Source organism: Barbus barbus, assembly GCF_936440315.1.
Source record: "Barbus barbus genome assembly, chromosome: 1".
In the NCBI taxonomy this organism is placed as follows: Eukaryota; Metazoa; Chordata; class Actinopteri; order Cypriniformes; family Cyprinidae; genus Barbus; species Barbus barbus.
The window spans coordinates 19802735-19823787 of record NC_136729.1 but is presented as its reverse complement, the minus strand read 5'-3'; the positions used below and the strand labels follow the sequence as shown (position 1 = coordinate 19823787).

The 21053-nt window shown below is 38.3% G+C and overlaps 2 protein-coding genes across 7 annotated transcripts in view; one reads left to right on the top strand and one right to left on the bottom strand.

The window, feature by feature from the left end:
• The first annotated feature begins 1280 nt into the window (after positions 1 to 1280).
• On the top strand, positions 1281 to 7646 carry LOC306874749 (acidic leucine-rich nuclear phosphoprotein 32 family member A-like). 2 transcript variants are annotated; one of them, XM_079424983.1, is made up of 8 exons: positions 1281 to 1777; positions 2995 to 3059; positions 5097 to 5246; positions 5357 to 5479; positions 5754 to 5952; positions 6053 to 6171; positions 6257 to 6311; positions 6413 to 7641. In XM_079424983.1, exons 1-8 carry the CDS (start codon positions 1762 to 1764, stop codon positions 6475 to 6477), a joined length of 792 nt encoding a protein of 263 aa, XP_079281109.1. In that variant the 5' UTR covers positions 1281 to 1761; the 3' UTR covers positions 6478 to 7641. The 2 variants fall into 2 exon arrangements, 1 of the variants encoding a protein (XP_079281109.1); XR_013784657.1 differs by lacking the exon at positions 1281 to 1777 and having other exon boundaries at positions 2893 to 3059; positions 6413 to 6568; positions 6675 to 7646.
• LOC306872081 (coronin-2B) overlaps positions 7595 to 21053 on the bottom strand; it is a 55977-nt gene continuing 42518 nt past the window's right edge. Inside the window, exons 3-12 of one of the 5 annotated variants that reach the window (XM_079420452.1) lie at positions 16392 to 16508; positions 15141 to 15290; positions 14745 to 14909; positions 13843 to 13962; positions 13112 to 13216; positions 12140 to 12236; positions 11409 to 11521; positions 9984 to 10074; positions 9750 to 9889; positions 7595 to 9629 (exon numbers count right to left, since the gene is read on the bottom strand). In XM_079420452.1, coding sequence (XP_079276578.1) covers positions 9462 to 9629; positions 9750 to 9889; positions 9984 to 10074; positions 11409 to 11521; positions 12140 to 12236; positions 13112 to 13216; positions 13843 to 13962; positions 14745 to 14909; positions 15141 to 15290; positions 16392 to 16508 — 1266 coding nt within the window. In that variant the 3' untranslated portion in view covers positions 7595 to 9461. The remainder of the gene's footprint in view (positions 9630 to 9749; positions 9890 to 9983; positions 10075 to 11408; positions 11522 to 12139; positions 12237 to 13111; positions 13217 to 13842; positions 13963 to 14744; positions 14910 to 15140; positions 15291 to 16391; positions 16509 to 21053) is intronic. The other 4 variants (XM_079420455.1, XM_079420454.1, XM_079420453.1 and 1 more) reach the window with 4 other exon arrangements.

Here is a 21053-nt window from a genome sequence, read left to right as displayed (position 1 = left end):
GACACAAACGGGATAAAGTGTGGAGACAAAATTACTGTCAAAACCATCCATCCAGGAGATGCTTCAAATCATAAAGCAACTATTGTACAAAAAGCAGCTTCTCCTAATGTATGCTTAAACAGCCCCTGCACTAGCCTGTATGGAATACTCCCCAAATCTCTCCATTTACACGTATGTTGTTATCCAATGCTTTCTTAGCAAAGAGCAAAACAATCAAAAATGCACATACAGCCTAAGCAGGATTTAGCAGGTAGCTAAGGCCTCAAGTGTTTGAGAACACGAATGAAGTCTTTCACCGATTGTGAAAACAGTGCTAACAGTCAAAATAATTGATCAGGGGTATTATGAAACATTTTCAGTTAGGATGTCATTTAGAAAACTAGTCAGATCTAAACTGAAATTTCTTTATTACAGTCCCAGGTCAGTTCAGAAACGCCCTGAAACATTAGTCAAATCAAGCACGGTAGATATTCAAATGTAGTGCAGTTTAGTGAGAAATGTGTGATAGTCATGTTAATAAATTACATTATTTGCAATTGTTTGAATGAAATAGTGTGTATTTTAGAGAGGTTTGTTTAACTTTAACAGAATCAACTGCCAGAGTAGTGGTCTGGTGATTCTTTCCTGTACAGAAATGGTAGTATTCAGTGTGGCATACAGTTGAAGATGTCTAGCTATGACTAATTCCTGGACAAGGAGTAAATTGGACTGAACTTGCTTTTAATGTCATGAAGTATGCATTACTCGGAGTAAGTGGCGCATTTGTGACATTATGATTCGGTTCTGTCCTATTGATTGCCCTGTTGTCTGCACTTTTTAATTTCATTTTTGCATGTAGTGCTGTTGTGACAAATAAAACTTGGCACGCGCTACTCCAGTTTTGTAAAATGTAGCGAATGCCTCACAAAATGATCTCGTGTAACGAATATGGTAATAAAACAAGATTGTTTTAAAGCGGCACTGGTTGATGATTAAACACGTCACGAGCTGATCCTTGCATCACTCTATTGGCATTATAGCAGATGGTGCAAATGCTCATCAATCCATCTGTCCTCTTAAAATAACCCCGCGTTTTCCCAAATGCCTTTTATTCAAATATCTAACCCTTCTCGTTGGTAAGTCACATGATGCACGCGGTCTTCATTGTCACTGTGAAAACGATAAAGTCTTCCGCGCAAGAAATAGTTTCCTGAAAGTGATTTCTGACTGGCATGAGCAAACATGTTGGTGCACGTTCGCTCATTTTCTACGTTTAGTCCTGATGACGTTCCTCGCCTTTCACGCACAAAAGTTAGCCGTCGATGGTGTGAAAAGGAGCGAATGTGTGCGTGTGTGTGTGCCACAAAGCGTGCGAATACGGTTTGGCTCTGCGCACATCGTGCACGCACTCTGCAATGCAATCCACACACACAGTTGATGCAGTACTGCTAGCAAGGGCGTTCAGACAACGAGTGAGACACACCCAGAGGAAAAATGGTCTCAACTAATGCGCAAGTACAATCAAAAGGGCTTGAGAATAGCCCGCTTGCGCGGGTTGGAGTCAGTGGCCAGATCGAGAGAAGAAGATTTTTTTTCCTGTTTTCTTCAAGGGCAAAATGTCCTGGTATGAAGTGATTTCGAAATAACGTTGTAAAACGACAGAGTCGCCAGTGAAATGCGCTCTCTCAACAAACAAGCCAGCCGGTGCACTTGTGAAAACAATCATGCGCCAAGCAGTTGCTCTACAGTTTTTTCTAAGGGGTAGCGGAGCGACACACAGACATGACATCAAATATAGGTAAAGTCTATTGCTTTTTGTTTGTTTTAAGAGTCAATAAATGGTATAATTATTTGAATGTGTTGTATTTTGCGAGTCAAGATGGCGCCGGAGCACAGTCAGGTGACCTTGTTTTTTTCCCCCTCAATACCAACAATAGTCAAAGCGAGAAGCGGAAGTGGATGCTCCCCCCTGAAATACGATTGGCGGGTTTGAACTGTAGGAAAAAGCGTGGGCTCGTGGTTGGAGTGTGCGATGTGGCAGTCAAGTGCATGTGACAAACTTGTTTTTAATAAGACCAGTGGCTACTGGTAACTTATGGGCTCTGCTGTTGCGGGGCTCGTTTGTAATAATTAAACTACGTCGATGTGTGTCGTATCGCCACTTTTCGCCTCATATATATAACATGCTTTCGTATGTTTTGTTATGCAACCATTCACTGGTTCGCGTTGAAATATTATGCTTCATCTGTTTAAACCAGTATAGGTTATTTACATATGAGCGTTTATATAAAGAGGACTATCTCGTTTAAAACCCACACTGCGTGAAAAATCCCCAGCGTTCACTGCGTAAACTAGAAAAGTAATAAAGATTTAGCGCAGATAGTCTCGGTGGTCGCCGCCGTGCATTCCCTCCAAAAGGGGGAGGGGTCGTGTTTTCCTGACGGTCTACCATCCATCAGTCCAAAGTGACTGTACTTACTGCCAGGAAACTATGTGCTTCGAGACAGAAAGCAGTAGTTTGACACAATATTTAATACGTGCACAGTCCTCACTTCCACGAGCGTTGCTTTGTATTGTAACCAACACGCGTCAGTTTGTTTCAAAACGTCTTCGTATTCCTATGACTCCTATATCCTGGTCTAAGTGTGGATAAAGCCACTCAAAACTAAAGCAACTAGCATACCCCTGTTTAGACTCTGCGCCTTCGACAGTTCGGTTGATTTTATCGCATAGATGTCACCCTAAAACAGATTCGCTGGATCAACCTAACTGTTCCTGTAACCCCACCCAGTTTGTGATCGACCGCTGATTGGTCGGCTGTGTAGATGTGAGTATTTTCACATTCCATTCCGCGCTTCTAATTGGTCACCGGTGACGACAATCCCACACCCAACTCCCACCCACTGAGGCATCAAGTTTGTGAGACTCGCAATAGCTAGTTTAAGAGGCTATAGCTGAATGTGCAGCAAAGACTCCAAGTCTAACTGCGCTCTTTGGTTTAAATCACTCTTTTAGAGTTCAGTAAGATGGATATGAAAAAGAGAATTCACCTGGAGTTGCGGAACCGGACGCCGTCAGACGTAAGCATCTTTATTAATTGCTGAGTGATATGATTTTAATAAAACTGTTGGTTAGAGTAGTTCTGCGTGGATGGACAACGCTAGATGTGCACGCGTCAAGTTGATGTCTTGAATGAAAAGTTTGCGGCGACTTTGTTACAAGCCTAGAGCCTTGGATGTTGTTATCGCAGTGTGCTTATACACAGCCCATAAGTTAAGCAGTTTTACTGATTTTTCCCCAACTTTCGCGAGACCTTTTGGTGATGCTGTGCTCGGAAACTGCAAGCGCTCCATGCATTCAGTGTAAACAAGGGAAGCGGCGTGAGGAGCCATATTTGTAACTTTGTAGCCCCTGAACGCGCCCTTTTCCTTTGCATCCTCAGTGCTGCAAAAGTCGCCTGCCGTCAGTTCATGCTTCTCTCACACTTTCGCACATCATTTTCAGTTCAACATTCATACTTGCCAGTCACAGTGATCGTTGGCCAGTTCGCTAACTTGTTGTGGGACGCATTTTTGTGAATTGCTGTGCAGGCGATTTGACAGATAGCTTGCTATAACCCGATCGGTCAAATACATTTCGGGGCATCTCTCCAGCAAAAGGCTTTTATTGAGGGATTTTAGTCTAAATCGAAAGCATTTACGGTTCTCAATCAAAGAAAAGTTGTGAAAATACTTAGGCGGGATCTTTTCGAGGGCTTCTAGCGCATTACTGATAGTCACCTCTTTGATTTGGATGGAAAACGAGCGCATTTGTTGTTCAATCGCGGAATGGACAGTAATCGTGTCACAGCATATCTAGTTGCGTAAAGGTGCCCAAACCTATTTAAAACTGCATTATATGTCGACGACATTGCCAGAATGCAAAGACCAAATCGGCACACTCTCTTTCTTAAATGTCCTCCGTGTTTTTCTTACTATATATCAATTCTCACAAGTGTAGCGACCGTCTCTGATCAATTCCATGCAACGTTATCAAGGTCCCTGTTATTGCCCCTTTACGCATACCCAAATACGCTGTAATAGAGCTCGTAATTAAAATGTCATAACCGTATTCTGAGCGCGTCTGTTCGTCTCCACTGGCAGGATAAAGTGATTTTCAGCCGTGTGGCTCTGCTTGTTATTGACACAGACTGGGCGCTTATGTGAGCGCTACGCAACTTGAAGCTGCGCTGCTCCAGTTGCAAGATCTAGGACACGCCGCCATTTTAACCCGCAACAAAGACGCACGATATTTAATCGAGCAGGGAATCGTTGCCGCCGTCTCTATGCTTTGAACCGACCAGAACCGTTGAATATATAGAGTCGAGCGTGTACGAAGCCGGGTATTTCATTTTTATTTCGTGAAAGTCGATACCTTTCGCTTAAAGAGAGACTCCTTTGCATTATCATGCGCCTCTCCGCCCCTCCTACTCGTGAATTCTTGGGTCCGTCCTCGTGTTTTTGCTCTTCCAAGACAATGTAATGCATTTGTGTAACACCCAGGCTATCGTTTACGCGTCTTTACTTTGCTGTTCGAGCACGCACTATAGTAAAAATACTCTACCCGCAGGAAAACCATGTACGCCGCTTTGTTGCGGAGTCAGCCATTTTGTTGGATAGGGAGTCAAATGTGAGATTTTGTCAAAGCACCGAAACATGCACCCCTATCTGCTACTGTAGACCCCATGCTGAAGTAAACTTTACAACTGAATGGCGCCCGATTCGGTCGTGGCGACGTGTTTATCTGCTGTCTTTCCCCCTCATTCTAACCTGATTAATATATTCATATTGTGTTAAGAATATAAGCTGTTTTTTTTTGTTTGTTTGTTTTTCCCCCAAGTATTTGCTGATAACTGTGTGCTCTGTAGAGAGAAAGACTTCCCCTAATTTTATTTCTAATGTGAGTTTTTGTTTTGCTGTTTTGGTGGGTCAACATGATGGAAGTAAACATCACGGTGCTCTTGGCATGCTGCAAAAGTTAAACACGGCTCTGCTGTGACTGAATTTAAGCCCCTCAGGTGTAGAGTCTAACAAATGCTGTATTCAACATAACATTTCATCCCATGTGCCCTGTAACAGGTGAAAGAGCTTGTGCTGGACAACTGTCGATCAAATGAGGGCAAAATTGAGGGCCTCACTGATGAGTTTGAGGAACTGGAATTTTTAAGCACAATCAATGTAGGCTTAACATCAGTCGCCAATTTGCCGAAGCTAAACAAACTCAAAAAGGTAATGGGTGCTTTCTTGACCGCTACTTCAGGAGTATCAAAATATTTTTTTGGATTGTGTGAAGTCTTTGCCAGTCTTTTTAATATGCCACTGAACCATGTTTTCCACAGCTCGAGCTTAGCGATAACAGAATCTCTGGGGGTCTGGAGGTACTGGCAGAGAAGTGTCCCAACCTCACCCATCTCAACCTCAGTGGCAACAAAATTAAAGACCTCAGCACCATCGAACCCCTGGTAAGATGCGTTTATAGTATCATAGGAGGTGTAAACAAGTGGAGTTGATCAACTTACTGATGAAATATTTTTCATTAGTTGTATATATGTTAAAATAAATATAGATTTCATACACTGTTCAGAGACTATTATTATTAACATTCTTGAATAACACGTCTAAACAATTGTTGTTGCTTGGCACAAAAAAGTTGACTTGGATTTTAAATGGCTTGACATGACAAAAACAACACCGATTTATTATTGTTAATTTGTCCTCCTGTCTTTTTCCCAACAGAAAAAATTGGAAGGCCTCAAAAGTTTAGACTTGTTCAACTGTGAGGTGACAAACCTGAATGACTACAGAGAAAATGTTTTCAAGCTCCTCCCTCAGTTGACATATCTCGACGGCTATGACAAAGAGGATAAAGAAGCACCAGACTCTGATGCCGAAGCTTACGTCGAAGGCCTAGACGACGACGACGACGATGAAGATGGTATGTTTCTGAAGAGTCTTACTGACGTGCTTCAAGATGTATCGGGTTTTAAACTGAGATTAAGGAATTCAATTTGTCATTGACCTAATTTTGTTTGCAGAGGGAGAAGAGGAGGAGTATGATGAAGATGCAGCTCCAGGAGATGAAGATGAAGAGGAGGGAGAGGAGGATGATGAGGAAGAGGGAGAAGAGGAGGAAGAAGAGGACATCAGTGGAGAGGTTAATGCCGGAAAATGATGGTTCCTTTTTTGTTTACAAATACACATACATGGTGTCAATTTGTGCCTTTTTCGCACGCTTTCAGGAAGAGGAGGAAGAAGAGTTAAATGATGGCGAGGTAGATGATGAGGAAGACTTTGGTAAGTGAATGGATGAAGTGTTTGTACTACCCATGAAGTGAATGCTGGTAAGCAGAGTAAGAGTAAACGAAACTTCTGGTCCTTCCGTGTTGTGTTTACAGAGGAGGAGCGGGGTCAGAAGAGGAAAAGAGAGCTGGATGAGGAAGGGGAGGAAGATGATGACTGAACATGCACTCCCCCCATTGTGATCTGACCGTTTAACCCCTGTATATCTGTCCTATTGTCACTCTGCGATGGTTTGGGGAGGTATTCAAATGGTAGGGGGTGGGTTAGTATAAACGAGGACACAGTTTAAATATTTGTTTTAGCTTTTTTGTTGTTGCTGTTGTTGATGTTTTCTTTTGGTTTGGTTTGTACTTTCAGTTTGATTCCCTTCATTTTCTCCAAAAGCTCTTCAAGTGGCTGACAACACAGTGTGGAAATTTATTATTGTTGGAAAAAAAGACCAGTATGCTCTTGTAATTTTTCCCTGTCTTTACTGTTGATGCCTAAATGCTGGTGATGACTTATGTATTAAAAAAGAAAAAACAACCAAAAACCTTTTAGAAGTGCATGGCTGACTCTATTTTAAAGTTGACTACTGGATTTCAAGGAAGAACATTTTCTAACCCACTTTTTTTGTTGCATCTTTTGTGTATTTTGTTTCTTTGGTGTTTTCATGATCTTCACCACCACCATGTGACGTGCTGTTTAGGCTTGAAGAATACATCATGATGTCTGCTTGGACATGCACCGTTCAACCTCTCAATGTGATTTTTATTTTATTTTTTAATGTTAAGAGCCGAATGTCTGCCCTTGTCAAATGAGCCCTAAACCCCTTCTCCCTTTTGTGTGGATAGTTCAGAGGTTTTGTGTTCTTTGTAAATAATGACCAAATATATTTTTTTCTGATTCCCTTTGATAATGGCAGACATTTTCACAAATAATCTCAGTTGTAACCATTAACTGTAATAAAATGAATAAAAACGCAAGAGGCTCTATAATTTGAAGTTCTCTGTCCTGACAGCCACAGAAAATCCACTTATTGTAATTAGATGTGAATACATACTTGATCAATAGATTATGTATTTGAAGTCTTGTGCAGAGATTACAAGTGTATATCATCTCGCCACTGATATTGCGAGTTAACTGAATACATGATGTGAAATTGCATTGTGAAGCTCAGGGAAAATAGCTTGTATATTTTTGATGATACATGACTGAATATTGTTTAAATATTCGGAAGCATCATGCCAATTTAAATAGAAAGCATTCGCAATTTTAACTGAGCTGTATCCAGTTGTCAGATCATACTGATTGAACTTTTTATTAAAAGAAGACTTAAGATTTCACATGAATAGAAGTCAGCATTTTTGTTCAAATGAATATTTACTGTATAAGCATGTGTTTTGTTAACATGAGCATGAAAGCATCGCATAGAGAGTAACTGAGGTGTCTCATGATCTGTGGGAACATTTTTTGTGTGTGTGTATGTGAGATTGAAGGTAAATTTAGCTAGTCTCAGTCTAGTTAAGATTTGATGTACCATTTGAAGTAAATTCAGCTTAGCACATTAGTGTTCTTCCTCAGGAAGAGGTTTTTGCCTTGCATGCAATTACCTTTTGTGCAATATGCTTTAGTTAGTCAGTTAATCATAATGAATAGTGAAATACAGAGTAGTGATTACCAATTAATGTCATTTTAATCAAAGACAAAGGTTAGCCTAATGTCTTGCCTCATAATTCCTCAGGCATTGTCAGCACGAAATATTTCTACATTAATTGTGCTTGTGTAGGCATTGAGCGCCTCGTCTGACACCAAATGAAAGGGGCCTGAGTACAACATATACATATTCTGGCACCTCAAACTGAACAAATGAATAACCACTTCACCTCAACATCTAAAATGATGCATAATTCTACTGCACAAGATTTGGAATGTAGCTACTGGCTACATAAACAACCTATTCCTCAGTTTTGCCCATTTAGCTAGGCCGTTTTCTAAGCACTACAGCTTGTGTCGGAACTTTAACATGTTAAAGAGGATGCTGTGTGTAGTCAAGTGTAGGCCTATGTGCTCAGATGAGCAAGACTGTGGCTTTACCGCCCCCTAATGTGAAGAAACCTAAAATGCACTTTCTCCTCAAAACGCACTAGTACTATGCAATAACGAAGCAAGAGCTGCTGGAGTTTGTGTTATTGTTTTATGAAGCAAAATATGTACGAAGCTTGAGGCTCATATTGTTTTCATTAAATAGCGACAGCAGGAAAATGTCACTTTCCTTTTCGTGCTGGTCGAGCGAGGTTATTTATAACCACTAGTTCTTTTAGGGACCTGAATATATACTTTAAAAGGGATAACATTTGAATTAGATTTTTCTAAATGTATACTTAAGTTTAACTTCAAAACACATTTGAATTGCTTCTATAAACTGATTTGAACATATTTCACATTGCACAGTGTGAGAAGGATCTAAGTAATGTGAAGCTACAAATTCCCCAATTTATATTAGTACAAACCCAATACTTCTAGATTGAGGAGCATGTCAGCTGTATAAATATCAACTGCTGTGTAAGATTACTGCACTGTGGTTTTTGAGTTTCTACATTAAAACGGCACTGTGGGTCATATCAAAATGATGCAACAGACCTAGCGTTTACATGAGATAACAGCTCGATGGGTGATGCACGTCTGTTCCTTAAAAAACACGTTTCTTCTCTATATGGAGTTTATTAAGCTGTTTAGAATGAGGCTAAGTAGCACAAAGAGAGAGAGAGAAAAAATAAGAAATAAATAATTCTATTAATTAAATTTAGTCTACAATTATGTGATGATAATGCAATGAATAGCTTGTACCAAATCCAGTCCATAGAGAGAATCAATCCACTGCAGGTAGGCCGACAGTGTTACGGAAGGTCACGTGATGGGACAGTTTTCACAGGGTTAGTGAATCATCACTCCAATAAAGTCAACTTAGCACACAGCAGCTGTGGGGTCAACACTGGGGGTCAGAGCGAAACGCTGCTTTATAAAGACAAGCACTTGCTCTCCTGTAGTCTTAGAGGAGGGATATTGGAATTTTAGGCAAAAGGAAGCCTGTATGTTTCAGCAGCGCTCAGGGCTTATAGTGTGTCACTTTAGGAAATCAATAGACACAGCACAGATCCAATGTCAAATGCTGCTACCATTGCTGCTGCTGTTGTTATTGTTGTTGATATTTGGGCTGTTCCTTATGTTATTGAGCTCCAGCTCAAGCTGTCGAATCTTAATGTCCTTCTGCGTAAGTTCGTCCTTCAGTCGCCGCAACTCTTCCTGCTGCCTGAAGAACATCCGCAAGAGCTGCAGAGCAAAACGTACAGGGTTACAAACACACATATAAACACCTCTCAGCCAGAAACTGTACTGGCTAAATTGTCCTTTCAACAACCATAATAAATCTTAACAGAATTACGGTAACACCTCATTCTCTGTACGGGGAGGCACATTTTCTAGCAGATCAATCCCATTGACCACTCCACTCTTCTTCTCCTTCACAGGAGCCTTGAACACCAGCTTGTTTGGTCTGTTGTAGCCCTCTTTTAAGGACATGAGCACCGGACCTAGATGTGTACATACAGACATGAATTCAATTAATTTTAGCCTTTGTCTTTCTTTTCAAATATTTTTATTCTGAAAATAACTGCAGGTCTTCACCTCGGTTGATTCCACTGAGCCACTCATCGACAGACAGAGCAGGTTCTGTCCCAGGAGTCATGGGATATATGTCCTCCTGATATGTCTCCGACTGCAAAGAAAGAGGGTTTTCAATTTACTGTTATTTGTACAGTTAGATTTAGTTGATGTGTTAGGCTCTGGGCAGGTAAATGTTCAGTCTAAACTAATACATGGAATCCAGAGGCTCACAGAAAGAGCACTATTATCACTGTGTTCATTGTGCAGAGCACTTAGGGATGCTCCAGGATGTGTAATTAGTGTACTGTGAGAAACTTTGGATGAAGAGGTATCTGAGTGAAAATAATCCAAGGTGTTCAGGCACTTATTCTTTCAGGTTCATGTGGGTTTGCTGAATTCCGAGGCTTCTGCTACAAATAAAGCAAAATTACTAATGTTTTGGGTATGAGTAAAACTAGAGGTTTTCAAAACATTTACATGCCTGTAACCTCCAAATATGATGATATCCTTCCTAAATTATAAAGGCAGTTAAAAGTACAAAAAAATATGCATTATGTGATAAATTGATGAAATAAATAGTACATGTGTTGTTTTCCAAATTAAATTATAGTAATAAATAATTATGTATTTGCCTAGTCATTTTACTAAAATAAAATAAAAAAAATATTAAATTAATGTTTATATATTACACTATTACCTAATATTAAAGAAACATTTTTTAAAATCTATTTGTACAACCCTTTACATAATAAATATCAAAGCAGCTTTACCAAAATTATTTCCATAAAAATGGCAAATAGTGGTAAAAAAAAAAAGGATATCAGATATAACATAAAAACAGTTATTGAACATACGTATGCATGCATAATATGCATAACCATATTCATACTGTTAAATACAATTATAAATGCAATTTTGTTCCTCCCACATATTGCATCCTGATTTTAAAAACCGTGGGTTAAAAGGTTGGCTGATTCGCCCTCTTTCATGAATAATAGATATGGATTGATAGGTATTAGAACCGTTTGCACTGAAACAGAACTGCCACTGGATTTATTGGGGTGTGTTTTAAAGTTGTGGTGTTGATAGGAGGCTATCTCTCCCACTGTTTTTAAAGCCCTCCAATAATGGGCCAACCTGCCGCTGTCCATTCTGCACAGAGCACAAAACGGACATGCTGTGTCTCACATGGAGGTTATTACATGGCTCACTACTCTCATCTCACTGAGGCGCCGGTTACACCAGCAACAGAGAGGTGATGGATTCCTCTATCCTGTCAGACTGCTTGCTTAAAAAGAGACATTTTGGCAGGATACTCAACTATAGACCTCACACAAGGGATATGTCTAGCACAAATTTCTCTCATCCTTCAGTGTAACTCTCAATGATTCATTTAACTGGGAACTGTGGACTGTGAACTAATAGCTTCATGGTGCTTATGCTCACCCTTCTAGGTACAATCATAGAGATTGGCTCAATCAGGCCCTTTAGAGTCACCAATTTATAAAACCTGAAGACTTCACACGCTCCTACATCCAGCCCATGCTTTGGCATCACTCCTATCAGAATACACACATGAGAGAGGAACGTATGAGAAGTTGGCACTGGTAATTGGCATGCTTATTCTTGGTTTTATCTTGATATTGAAGAGACCATAACACGACACATAGTTGGTTTATTAAGAGAGAGAACCTACTGAGAAAATAAAAGTGCTATAAGGTAATACATAGAAAATTTCAGGTTTAACCCCAGGCTGCATAAAGACAGTAAAATTACTTGATAGGGTGTGATTTTTGGAATATTTTTGTTTATTACAAAAATATAGAATTCTGTGATATTCTTTATATTCCTCATTAAACTATTATCATTTACATATTTTGATCATAGATTCAGAAATAACATTTTGAATGCTTTCAAAGTGAACAAATGAACATTATGAACAAATAATTTTCTTGATTTCATTGCACTGAAAATGAAGAAAACAAGGATGCCTTTCTATGAAGAGAACTGCTGAATCCAATATGGGCCATTTTGATCCCCTTTATCAATTTGTGTAGATGGTTTTGTTTTTGTTTTGGGTTTTTTGCATTCTAGGGTTACTTTGGAAAGTTTCCTACACCCTTATACAGACGTTGCTGGTGTAGTGTGATAATCGAAGGCTATGGATTCAGCTTTACCGAGCCCTTTCTGTGGTGCAGGGGACCTGAACTCCATGAGATACTGCAGGTAGGGTTTCTCCAGGGTGATCTCATAGTACCTGATGTTCCCATCACCCTGCAATTACACCGTCTTAGTCAGTTGTCAATGTATAATGCCCTACCTTTGCATCAATATGTCTTTTCAATATATAATTGAAACAAAATATTGATATATCTAATATATTTCTAAATATACCATTCAGCAGTTTTGGATTAGGATTTTTTTTTTTTATGTTTTAATGCTTTTAATGCTCACCTAGGCTTAAAATACTATCAAAAGTAATACTGTAAAATATTATTACAATTTAAACCATCATGATAAAATTCTATTTGAATATATATTTTTTCAGCAATTTTCAGCAGCCATTACTCCAGTCTTCAGTGTGACTTGATGCTTCAGACATCATTCTAATATGTGACCCTGGACCACAAAACCAGTCTTAAGGGCCAAATTTTTTAAATTGAGATTTATACATCATCTGAAAGCTGAATAAATAAGCTTTCCATTGACGTATGGATAAGATCATATGTTAAGATATGACCATATTTGACCGAGATACAACTATTTGAAAATCTGCAATCTGAGGGTGCAAAAAAAATTTAAATATTGAGAAAATCGCTTTTAAATTTGTCCAAATGAAGTCCTTAGCAATGCATATTACTAATAAAAAGTTAAGTTTTGCTGTATTTATGGATGATAATTTACAAAACATCTCCATGCTACATGATCTTAATATCGTAATGAATTTTTGGCATAAAAGAAAAATCTATAATTTTGACCCGTACAGTGTAATTTTGGATATTACTTTAAATATAGCCGTGCTACTGCTTTGGGGTCCAGGGTAACATATGTTGAATTGGTGCTCAATAAACATTTCTTATGTTATTAAAAAAATAAACTTTTGAACGTCTTGCATTACAAGCAGTAAGAATCCTTATATGAATATGTACCTTGCCTGCTAAGTAGAGCATATGTGTGTCTGCATCATAGAAAGGGAAAAGCAGTCCTGAAAGGCCATCAATCTCCTCCTCAATGATTGGCATGGACAGATCCTCCTGTGATGAGAGACAGTGTGGTATGAGAGCAAAAAACGTTGAACTCAGATTTGCAGAGAGCAATTTTCCCATTTTACAAAATATTTTTGCGATACAAGGCTTTCTCAGAACCCTTACAATGTACTAAGAGCAACGCAACCAGCTACTTTACCCACATTCTCTCATTACTGCAGTTGAGTGAAGCTGTTTAGCTACACTTACAAAGAACAATGAATGTGATTATCACACAATAATTACAGGGAAGATGCTGAGAAGAAAACATAATGACTTTAAGCATGGTAATCTTTAGGGTAATGCAGACATCAGGGACAAAGTGTATTTCTGGATGAGTTTTGGGAATTAATCGCACAAAAACACACATGCATTTGTTTATCTGTCATGGTGAAGTCTTTCCATTAACATTATTTGTCTTTAGACTGAACTAATGATATATTGTAACCCCTAAAACTACACAAACCCCTAGCCCTGACCCTTGCAGACACATTTTAGCATTTACATTTTAATTAAGACGGTATTTTGTGGGACCATTAACTGGTCTCAGAATGTAGGTGATTTCAGGTTTAACTACCCTTGTGGGAATATTTGATCAGGTCAAAATCTGACCCACGCACACAGGTTCTTCTCACCTGGTCCCAGAGAGCAATCTGTCGTGTGTTCCAGCGAGATACACCTGTCGTTAGGAGTCGTTTCATGTTGCCTAGGAATACAACACGGTTCACTTTGTGGTTTTTAGCGTTCGCCTCCTGCTTGACAATATAAAACAAAAATAAGTGAAATTTTACTCAATAGCGCATTTACAAAATCATGCATGAAAAATTATAATTATTATATAAATGAAAGAGTGTTTTATTCTCTGTGTATGGTTTATTTGTTAATGAAATATTTTTTATAAATAAAAAAAATTGCAATACCGTTCAAATATGTATATATTTAAAGAATTATCTTATGCTCACCAAGGCTGCATTTTATTTACCTTAAAAATACAAATTAACAGTAAAAGTAAAACAGTACTATTGTAAAAAAAAAAAGTTTTCTACTTCAATATTTATTAAAATTGTATTTATTCTGGTGATGGTAATGCTGATTTTTCAGCAGTCATTATTCCAGAAATCATTCTAATATGCTGATTTGGTTCTCAAGAAACATTTTGTATTATTATTGATGTTGCGCTGAATATTTGTTTCAAGTTTCATTGATGAATAAAAAATTCAAAATAAACAACATTCATTTAAAACTGACATTTTTGTAACACTGTAAATGTCTTTATTATCAATTTTGAGCAATTATTTGTATCCCTGCTGAGTAAAAGTATTAAGTTCCGATTAATTTCAAAAAAATAAAAAAAAATAAAAAATAAATCTGACTGACGCCAAACTTTTGAACAGTAGTGCAGAAATACATTTTTTACACAAAGTGTTAATTCAAGTTTTAAGAAGGAACATGATTGAAATCTGGTATAAATGAGTGTTTCTGCATCAATGATTGTTCAAGTGCATGTACTGTTAGACTAAATGCACACAATCCACACCTGTAGCACTTTGCCAGAGCGGGGCTCGATAACGCGGAGCTTCTTGTCCTTGCAGCTGGTGGCCAGCAGGCTGCCCTCTGTGTTAAATGACATACAGAGGATCACATCTGTGTGACAGTCAATCATTTTCACTGGCTCTCCAATCTCAAGATTCCAAATGAGGATCTACAGAAAGAGAAAAACACAATAGTCAAACCTTCAGTACAGTCTTTTGACAGTTTTATTTTTGCGAGTGGCACTTTCAAGTTCATATTATGGACAATCAGAATACAATCTTTAGTACCGAATGTCCACACTGTTATTTTAAATGATCAAATATTAGTTAGATGTTTTAATTGTATAGATCATATTACTAAATTTAAAAATGGCAAATTCTGTTACAAAAGATTTCATTACCTTGTAGTCATAGCCAGCACTGAAGAGAATCCCACTAGTGGTTGGGTGCCACTCTACGAGCCCCACACGCCTGCTGTGGCCATAAAGTTCTAATACAGACTCTGTCAAATTCCTCCTCAGTCCACCATCAGGTATCTCCCATATTCGCACCTGACACATTCACATACACAGAACACACAAATATCACTTTTGAATCAATAGAATGATTAAAATATGAAGTCAGTTTTAAACTCGAATGTCACGTTAGTTATTACTCTATAACTTCATAAATTTCTCTCAAATGACAAATACAACATATGTGACCCTGGACCACAAAACCAGTCATAAGTAGCATGGGTATATTTGTAGCAATAGTCAACAATATATAGCATGGGTCAAAATTATACATTTTTCTTTTATGCCAAAAATCATTAGGATGTTAAGTAAAGATCATGTTCCATGAATATATTTTGTAAATTTCCTACTGTAAATATTTCAAAACTTAATATTTGTTTAGTAATGTGCATTGCTAAGAACTTAATTTGGACAACTTTAAAGGCGATTTTCTTAATATTTAGATTTTTTGGCATCCTCAGATTACAGATTTTCAGATAGTTGTATCTCGGCTAAATATTGTCCTATCCTAACAAACCATACATCAGTGGAAAGCTTATTTATTCAGCTTTAAGATGATGTATACGTCTCAGTTTCGAAAAATTGATCATTATGACTGGTTTTGTGGTCCAGGCTCACAGATAACATACTGAAGCATTACAGTGATCAAGTATTCCTGAGAGCTATCTAATCATCATCATATGTTTTCACCTGCTCTACACCTATTGTGATTTTGATTGAGGCATTTTGGGCATAATTTTGTGTGTGTGTGTGTGAGTTTAAATTAATGTCAATTTTTTGTTTCTTTATTCATTTAATTTTTTTCTTCATTTTTATTGTATTACATTACTTTGTATTATTATTTACAGGGTTATATATTATGATTTATGTAAAACAAAAGTACACACATGAAAATGACATTTAAATGTTTATGCCTTTCCTTATACATGTATATCCTTGTGGTGTGCTGGTTTAGGTTTAATAAATAAAGTTTCTATTTAAGTGATATTTGTGACAAAGTAAATGCAGCTTTTCCATTTCTGAAACAAAAACAATTTTAACAGGTTATCACTGCACAGAAAGAGGTTTCCACTGTTTATTTAAAGGATGCTGACTAATTTGACTATTGTGGTGATTTTGAACATTAAGTTTACTCACAGAAGAGTCCTCTGAACAAGAAGCGATTATGTTGTCATGGAAAGGATTCCATTTGATGTCCAGCACATTGCCTTGGTGACCACAGACCTTTGGATAGTGAGGGTCGATACGGCCAAACTGCAGGAGGGAAGTACAGGTTACTGATCAGATGTATTTTCCCCCCAAATGTAAGGTAAATAAGAATACAAACAAAAGAATGTATGGACAAACATAACAAGATTAATATATACTGTATATATAGTACCCTCCAAAAGTATTGAAACAGTAAAGACAAAATAGCTCTGTTGGCTGTGGAGTCAAGACATTTACAAATATGATTAAAAGATGAATATGAGACAAAACTACAGAATGTCACATTTTATTATTGGGTGATTCAACACATAGATGTTTTTTACCAGCTAAGAAGTTCAGCACTTTTAGAGTTTCATCCCTCTATCTGATGTGAGCAGAAGTATTGGAACAGTTGCCTCACAGGTCTTTCTAAGTGATCAGCTATGTCCTGTTGCATTAATTCTTCAGATATTAAAAGCAGGGAATGTGTCGTATCAGTTATATCCATTACTTCTGTATTCTGAATCTTGCATTCGATGATGACACACAAACCAGGATGAAGACGAGGGAGCTGACTTTGAGAGAAAAGCAAGCAATTTGGATACTAAAAGAAAAGAGGAAGTCAGTTAGAGCTATAGCAAAAACAAAGGACATGGAGAAATCAAGAGTTTGGAAACCACCAGCAATGACCTGATCAGCTGCGAAAACAACAGTAGCTGATGACAGACAAATCATAAAAGCTGTGAAAATGAACCCTAAAAGACGTGTCTGTAAAATCACCAACAACTTCCAGAAAGCTGGGGTGATGCTCTGACAATTTACTGTCCTCAGGAGACTTTGACACAGAATTACAGATGCTACACAGCAAGATGCAAACCTCTGACCAGCACCAAAAATAGAAAGGCAAGATTAGAGTTTGCAAAAAAGCACAAAGGTGAGCCAGACGAGTTTTGGAACTGTGTTTATGGACCGATGAGACAAAGGTGAACCTTTATCTAATTGATGGGAAAGCAAAAATGTGGCGAAAAAAAGGGAACTGCAATGTGATAAAAATGGGAAAAGGGTGTTTGTAGTAGCCATTATAAACCAATCTTAAAATTGTCATTAGGAAAACACTGAACAAAAATATTGTAGCCCCTTGCTGCAGCTAACCGTGCTTCCACAGGCTACACACAGCAATACAAACAACAGCTGTGCATGATCTCTTCACGCCTTCTCGCAAAATAATAATAATTCAATAATATAAGTTTACAAGCACACAGCTCTGCTGAGAACTCCACTTACCGGCAACCGCGGACGTTATTGAAGGCATCCTAAAGGTGTCTGAACGTGAGGGATTGTCACGGATGAGATCGTCAGGTGAAAGGTCATCATGTGGATAATTTAATTTACGGCTAAACTATTATTAATTAATATTACTAATAGTTAGATTGGGCAGGCCTTCACGAAAGGGCGCTTACTTTGGGGAAGTCGTGGCCTAATGGTTAGAGAGTCGGACTCGTAATGCAAAGGTTCGAGTCTCGGGCCGGTAGGGATTGTAGGTGGGGGGAGTGAATGTCCAGCGCTCTCTCCACCCTCAATACCACGACTGAGGCGCCCTTGAGCAAGGCACCGAACCCCCAACTGCTCCCCGGGCGCCGCAGCATAAATGGCTGCCCACTGCTCCGGGTGTGTGTTCACGGTGCGTGTGTGTGTTCACTGCTGTGTGTGTGCACGTTGGATGGGTTAAATGCAGAGCACGAATTCCGAGTATGGGTCACCGTACTTGGCTGTATGTCACTTCACTTAATTGCAAAAAAAAATAAAAAAAAATAAATTGCCTTGACAAAAGGGCACTTTGGGCATCAAGGGGAAAAGGGGCTGGTGCTCACGGCTAATTTTGTCTTTACTGTTCCAATACTTATGGAGGGCACTGTATATATATATATATATATATATATATATATATATATATATATATACACACAGGTACATCTAAAAAAATTAGAATATCGTGAAAAACTGATTTTATTTGTAAATTATTTCAAAAAGTGAATCTTTCATATATATATTTTACATTCATAACATAACATCAAAAGTTTTTTTGTTTTAATTTTGATGATTAGAGCTTACAGCTCATGAAAGTCAAAATCCAGTATCTCAATATATTAGAATATTTTTATTTGAGTTTCATTAAACGACCATCTCTACAGTATAAATTCAGGGTATCTCTTGTTCTATGAAACCACAATAATGGGGAAGACTTCTGACTTGGCAATGGTCCGGAAAACAATCATTGACACCCTCCACAAAGAGGGTAAGTCACAGAGGGTCATTACTGAAAGGTGTGGCTGTTCACAGAGTGCTGTATCAAAGCATATTAAATGCAAAGTTGACTGGAAGGAAAAATTGGGTAGGAAAAGGTGCACAAGCAACAAAGATGACCGCAAGCTTGAGAATACTGTCAAGCAAAGCTAATTCAAACACTTGGGAGAGTTTCACAAGGAGTGGACTGAAGCTGGAGTCAGTGCATCAAGAGTCACCACGCTCAGACGTCTTCAGGAAAAGGGCTACCAGAAGCATACCTGGGCTAAGGAGAAAAAGAACTGGACTGTTGCTCAGAGGTCCAAAGTCCTCTTTTCAGATAAATTTAAATTTAGCATTTCATTTGGAAATCAATGTCTGGAGTCTGGGGGCGACTGGAGAGGCACAGAACCCAAGCTGCTTGAAGTCCAGTGTGAAGTTTCCACATGATTTGGGGTGCCATGACGTCTGCTGGTATTGGTCCATTCTGTTTTATCAAGTCCAGAGTCAATGCAGCTGTCTACCAGGAGATTTTGGAGCACTTTATGCTTCCATCTGCTGACAAGCTTTATGGAGATGCTGATTTGCTTTTCCAGCAGGACTTTAGCACCTGCCCACAGTGCCAAAACCACTTCCAAGTGGTTTGCTGACCATGATATTACTGTGCTTGATTGGCCAGCCAACATGCCTGACATGAACCCCATATGGAATCTATGGTATATTTTCAAGAGAAAGACGAGAAACAGTCGATCCAACAATACAGACGAGCTGAAGGCTCAATAGTGCCTCAGCAGAGCCACAGACTGATCGCTTCCATGCCATTCCTCACTGATGCTGGAGTTTGTGCTAAAGGAGCCCTGACAAAGTATTGAGTGCATAAATGAACATACTTTAAAGAACTTGAACTTCTCTGCTTTGCAAATCCTTTTTTTGATTGATCTTAGGAAATATTCTAATATTTTGAGATACTGGATTTTGACTTTCATGAGCTGTAAGCTCTAATCATCAAAATTAAAACAAAAAAACTTTTGAAATGTCTTACTTTACATGTAACAAATCTAAAATATATATGAAAGTTCCACTTTTTGAAATAAGGTCCAAAAATGCAGTTTTTCATGATATTCTATTTTTTTTAGATGTACCTGTATATACATACGTAGAGTTGAAAACATCCACATTTTTTGAGATGTCTTCTATATGTTCATACAGTTTACCAACATCACACTTACACAAACACAGCTCCATTGTAATACACACAAACATCCACTGTGTGGCGCTACATAACTACAGTCATACAGTGAGAAGTAGACTGAACATTTGTCATAAATGTTCTATGTCACTTTAGTCCATTGACCTCCTTCTGAGGTCCTGTGGGATTTGTAGTTCAGGTCATGCATGAGTGCACCCTAAGTGGGCTGCTTATGAAACACTCTTCATCTATACGTCGTCAGGCCTTCAGCACAATGCAGAGAGATAGTACTTTTGCTGCTCTAATATCAGAGAAGTTATTGCTGAAGAAATTATGGATGCTTAAATCTTAGTCAAGAGAGATGAAAAACCAAAAGCAGCTTGATATTGAACAGTATGTTGCTTTTTGGTCGCATACATTATAGCAATGAACTCCTAGCTGTCACACATTTTTTTTAACATGTCACACGTTTCCATGTTTGTGCTCTCTGTGCTATTCTCCTAGATTAGCATGATGGAAATCATGTCTGTGATTTGCTCTGTGTTAGATTATTGCATTAAATTAGCACTGCAATTGCTCGAGGGGTGTTCATTTAATAGAATTTGTGCTTGATTTCCCACAGGAGATCAAAACTCAATAGAACATAGAAAATATGACCAATTATAAAATGTCAAAGCTTTTACTACTGTGGCCAAAGACACTTGTGCAATATTTGCATATATGTGGGGATTTCTGATTTGTCAAGATGTCTTCCAAGACTATACAGTGGGGAAAAAAAATATTTGATCCCCTGCTGATTTTGTACGTTTGCCCACTGACAAAGAAATGATCAGTCTATAATTTTAATGGTAGGTTTATTTGAACAATGAGAGACAGAATAACAACAAAAAAATCCAGAAAAACGTTATAAATTGATTTGCATTTTAATGAGTCAAATAAGTATTTGACCCCTTCGCAAAACATAACTTAGTACTTGGTGGCAAAACCCTTGTTGGCAATCACAGAGGTCAGATGTTTCTTGTAGTTGGCCACCAGGTTTGATTTTGTCCCACTCCTCTTTGCAGATCCTCTCCAAGTCATTAAGGTTTCGAGGCTGACGTTTGGCAACTCGAACCTTCAGCTCCCTCCACAGATTTTCT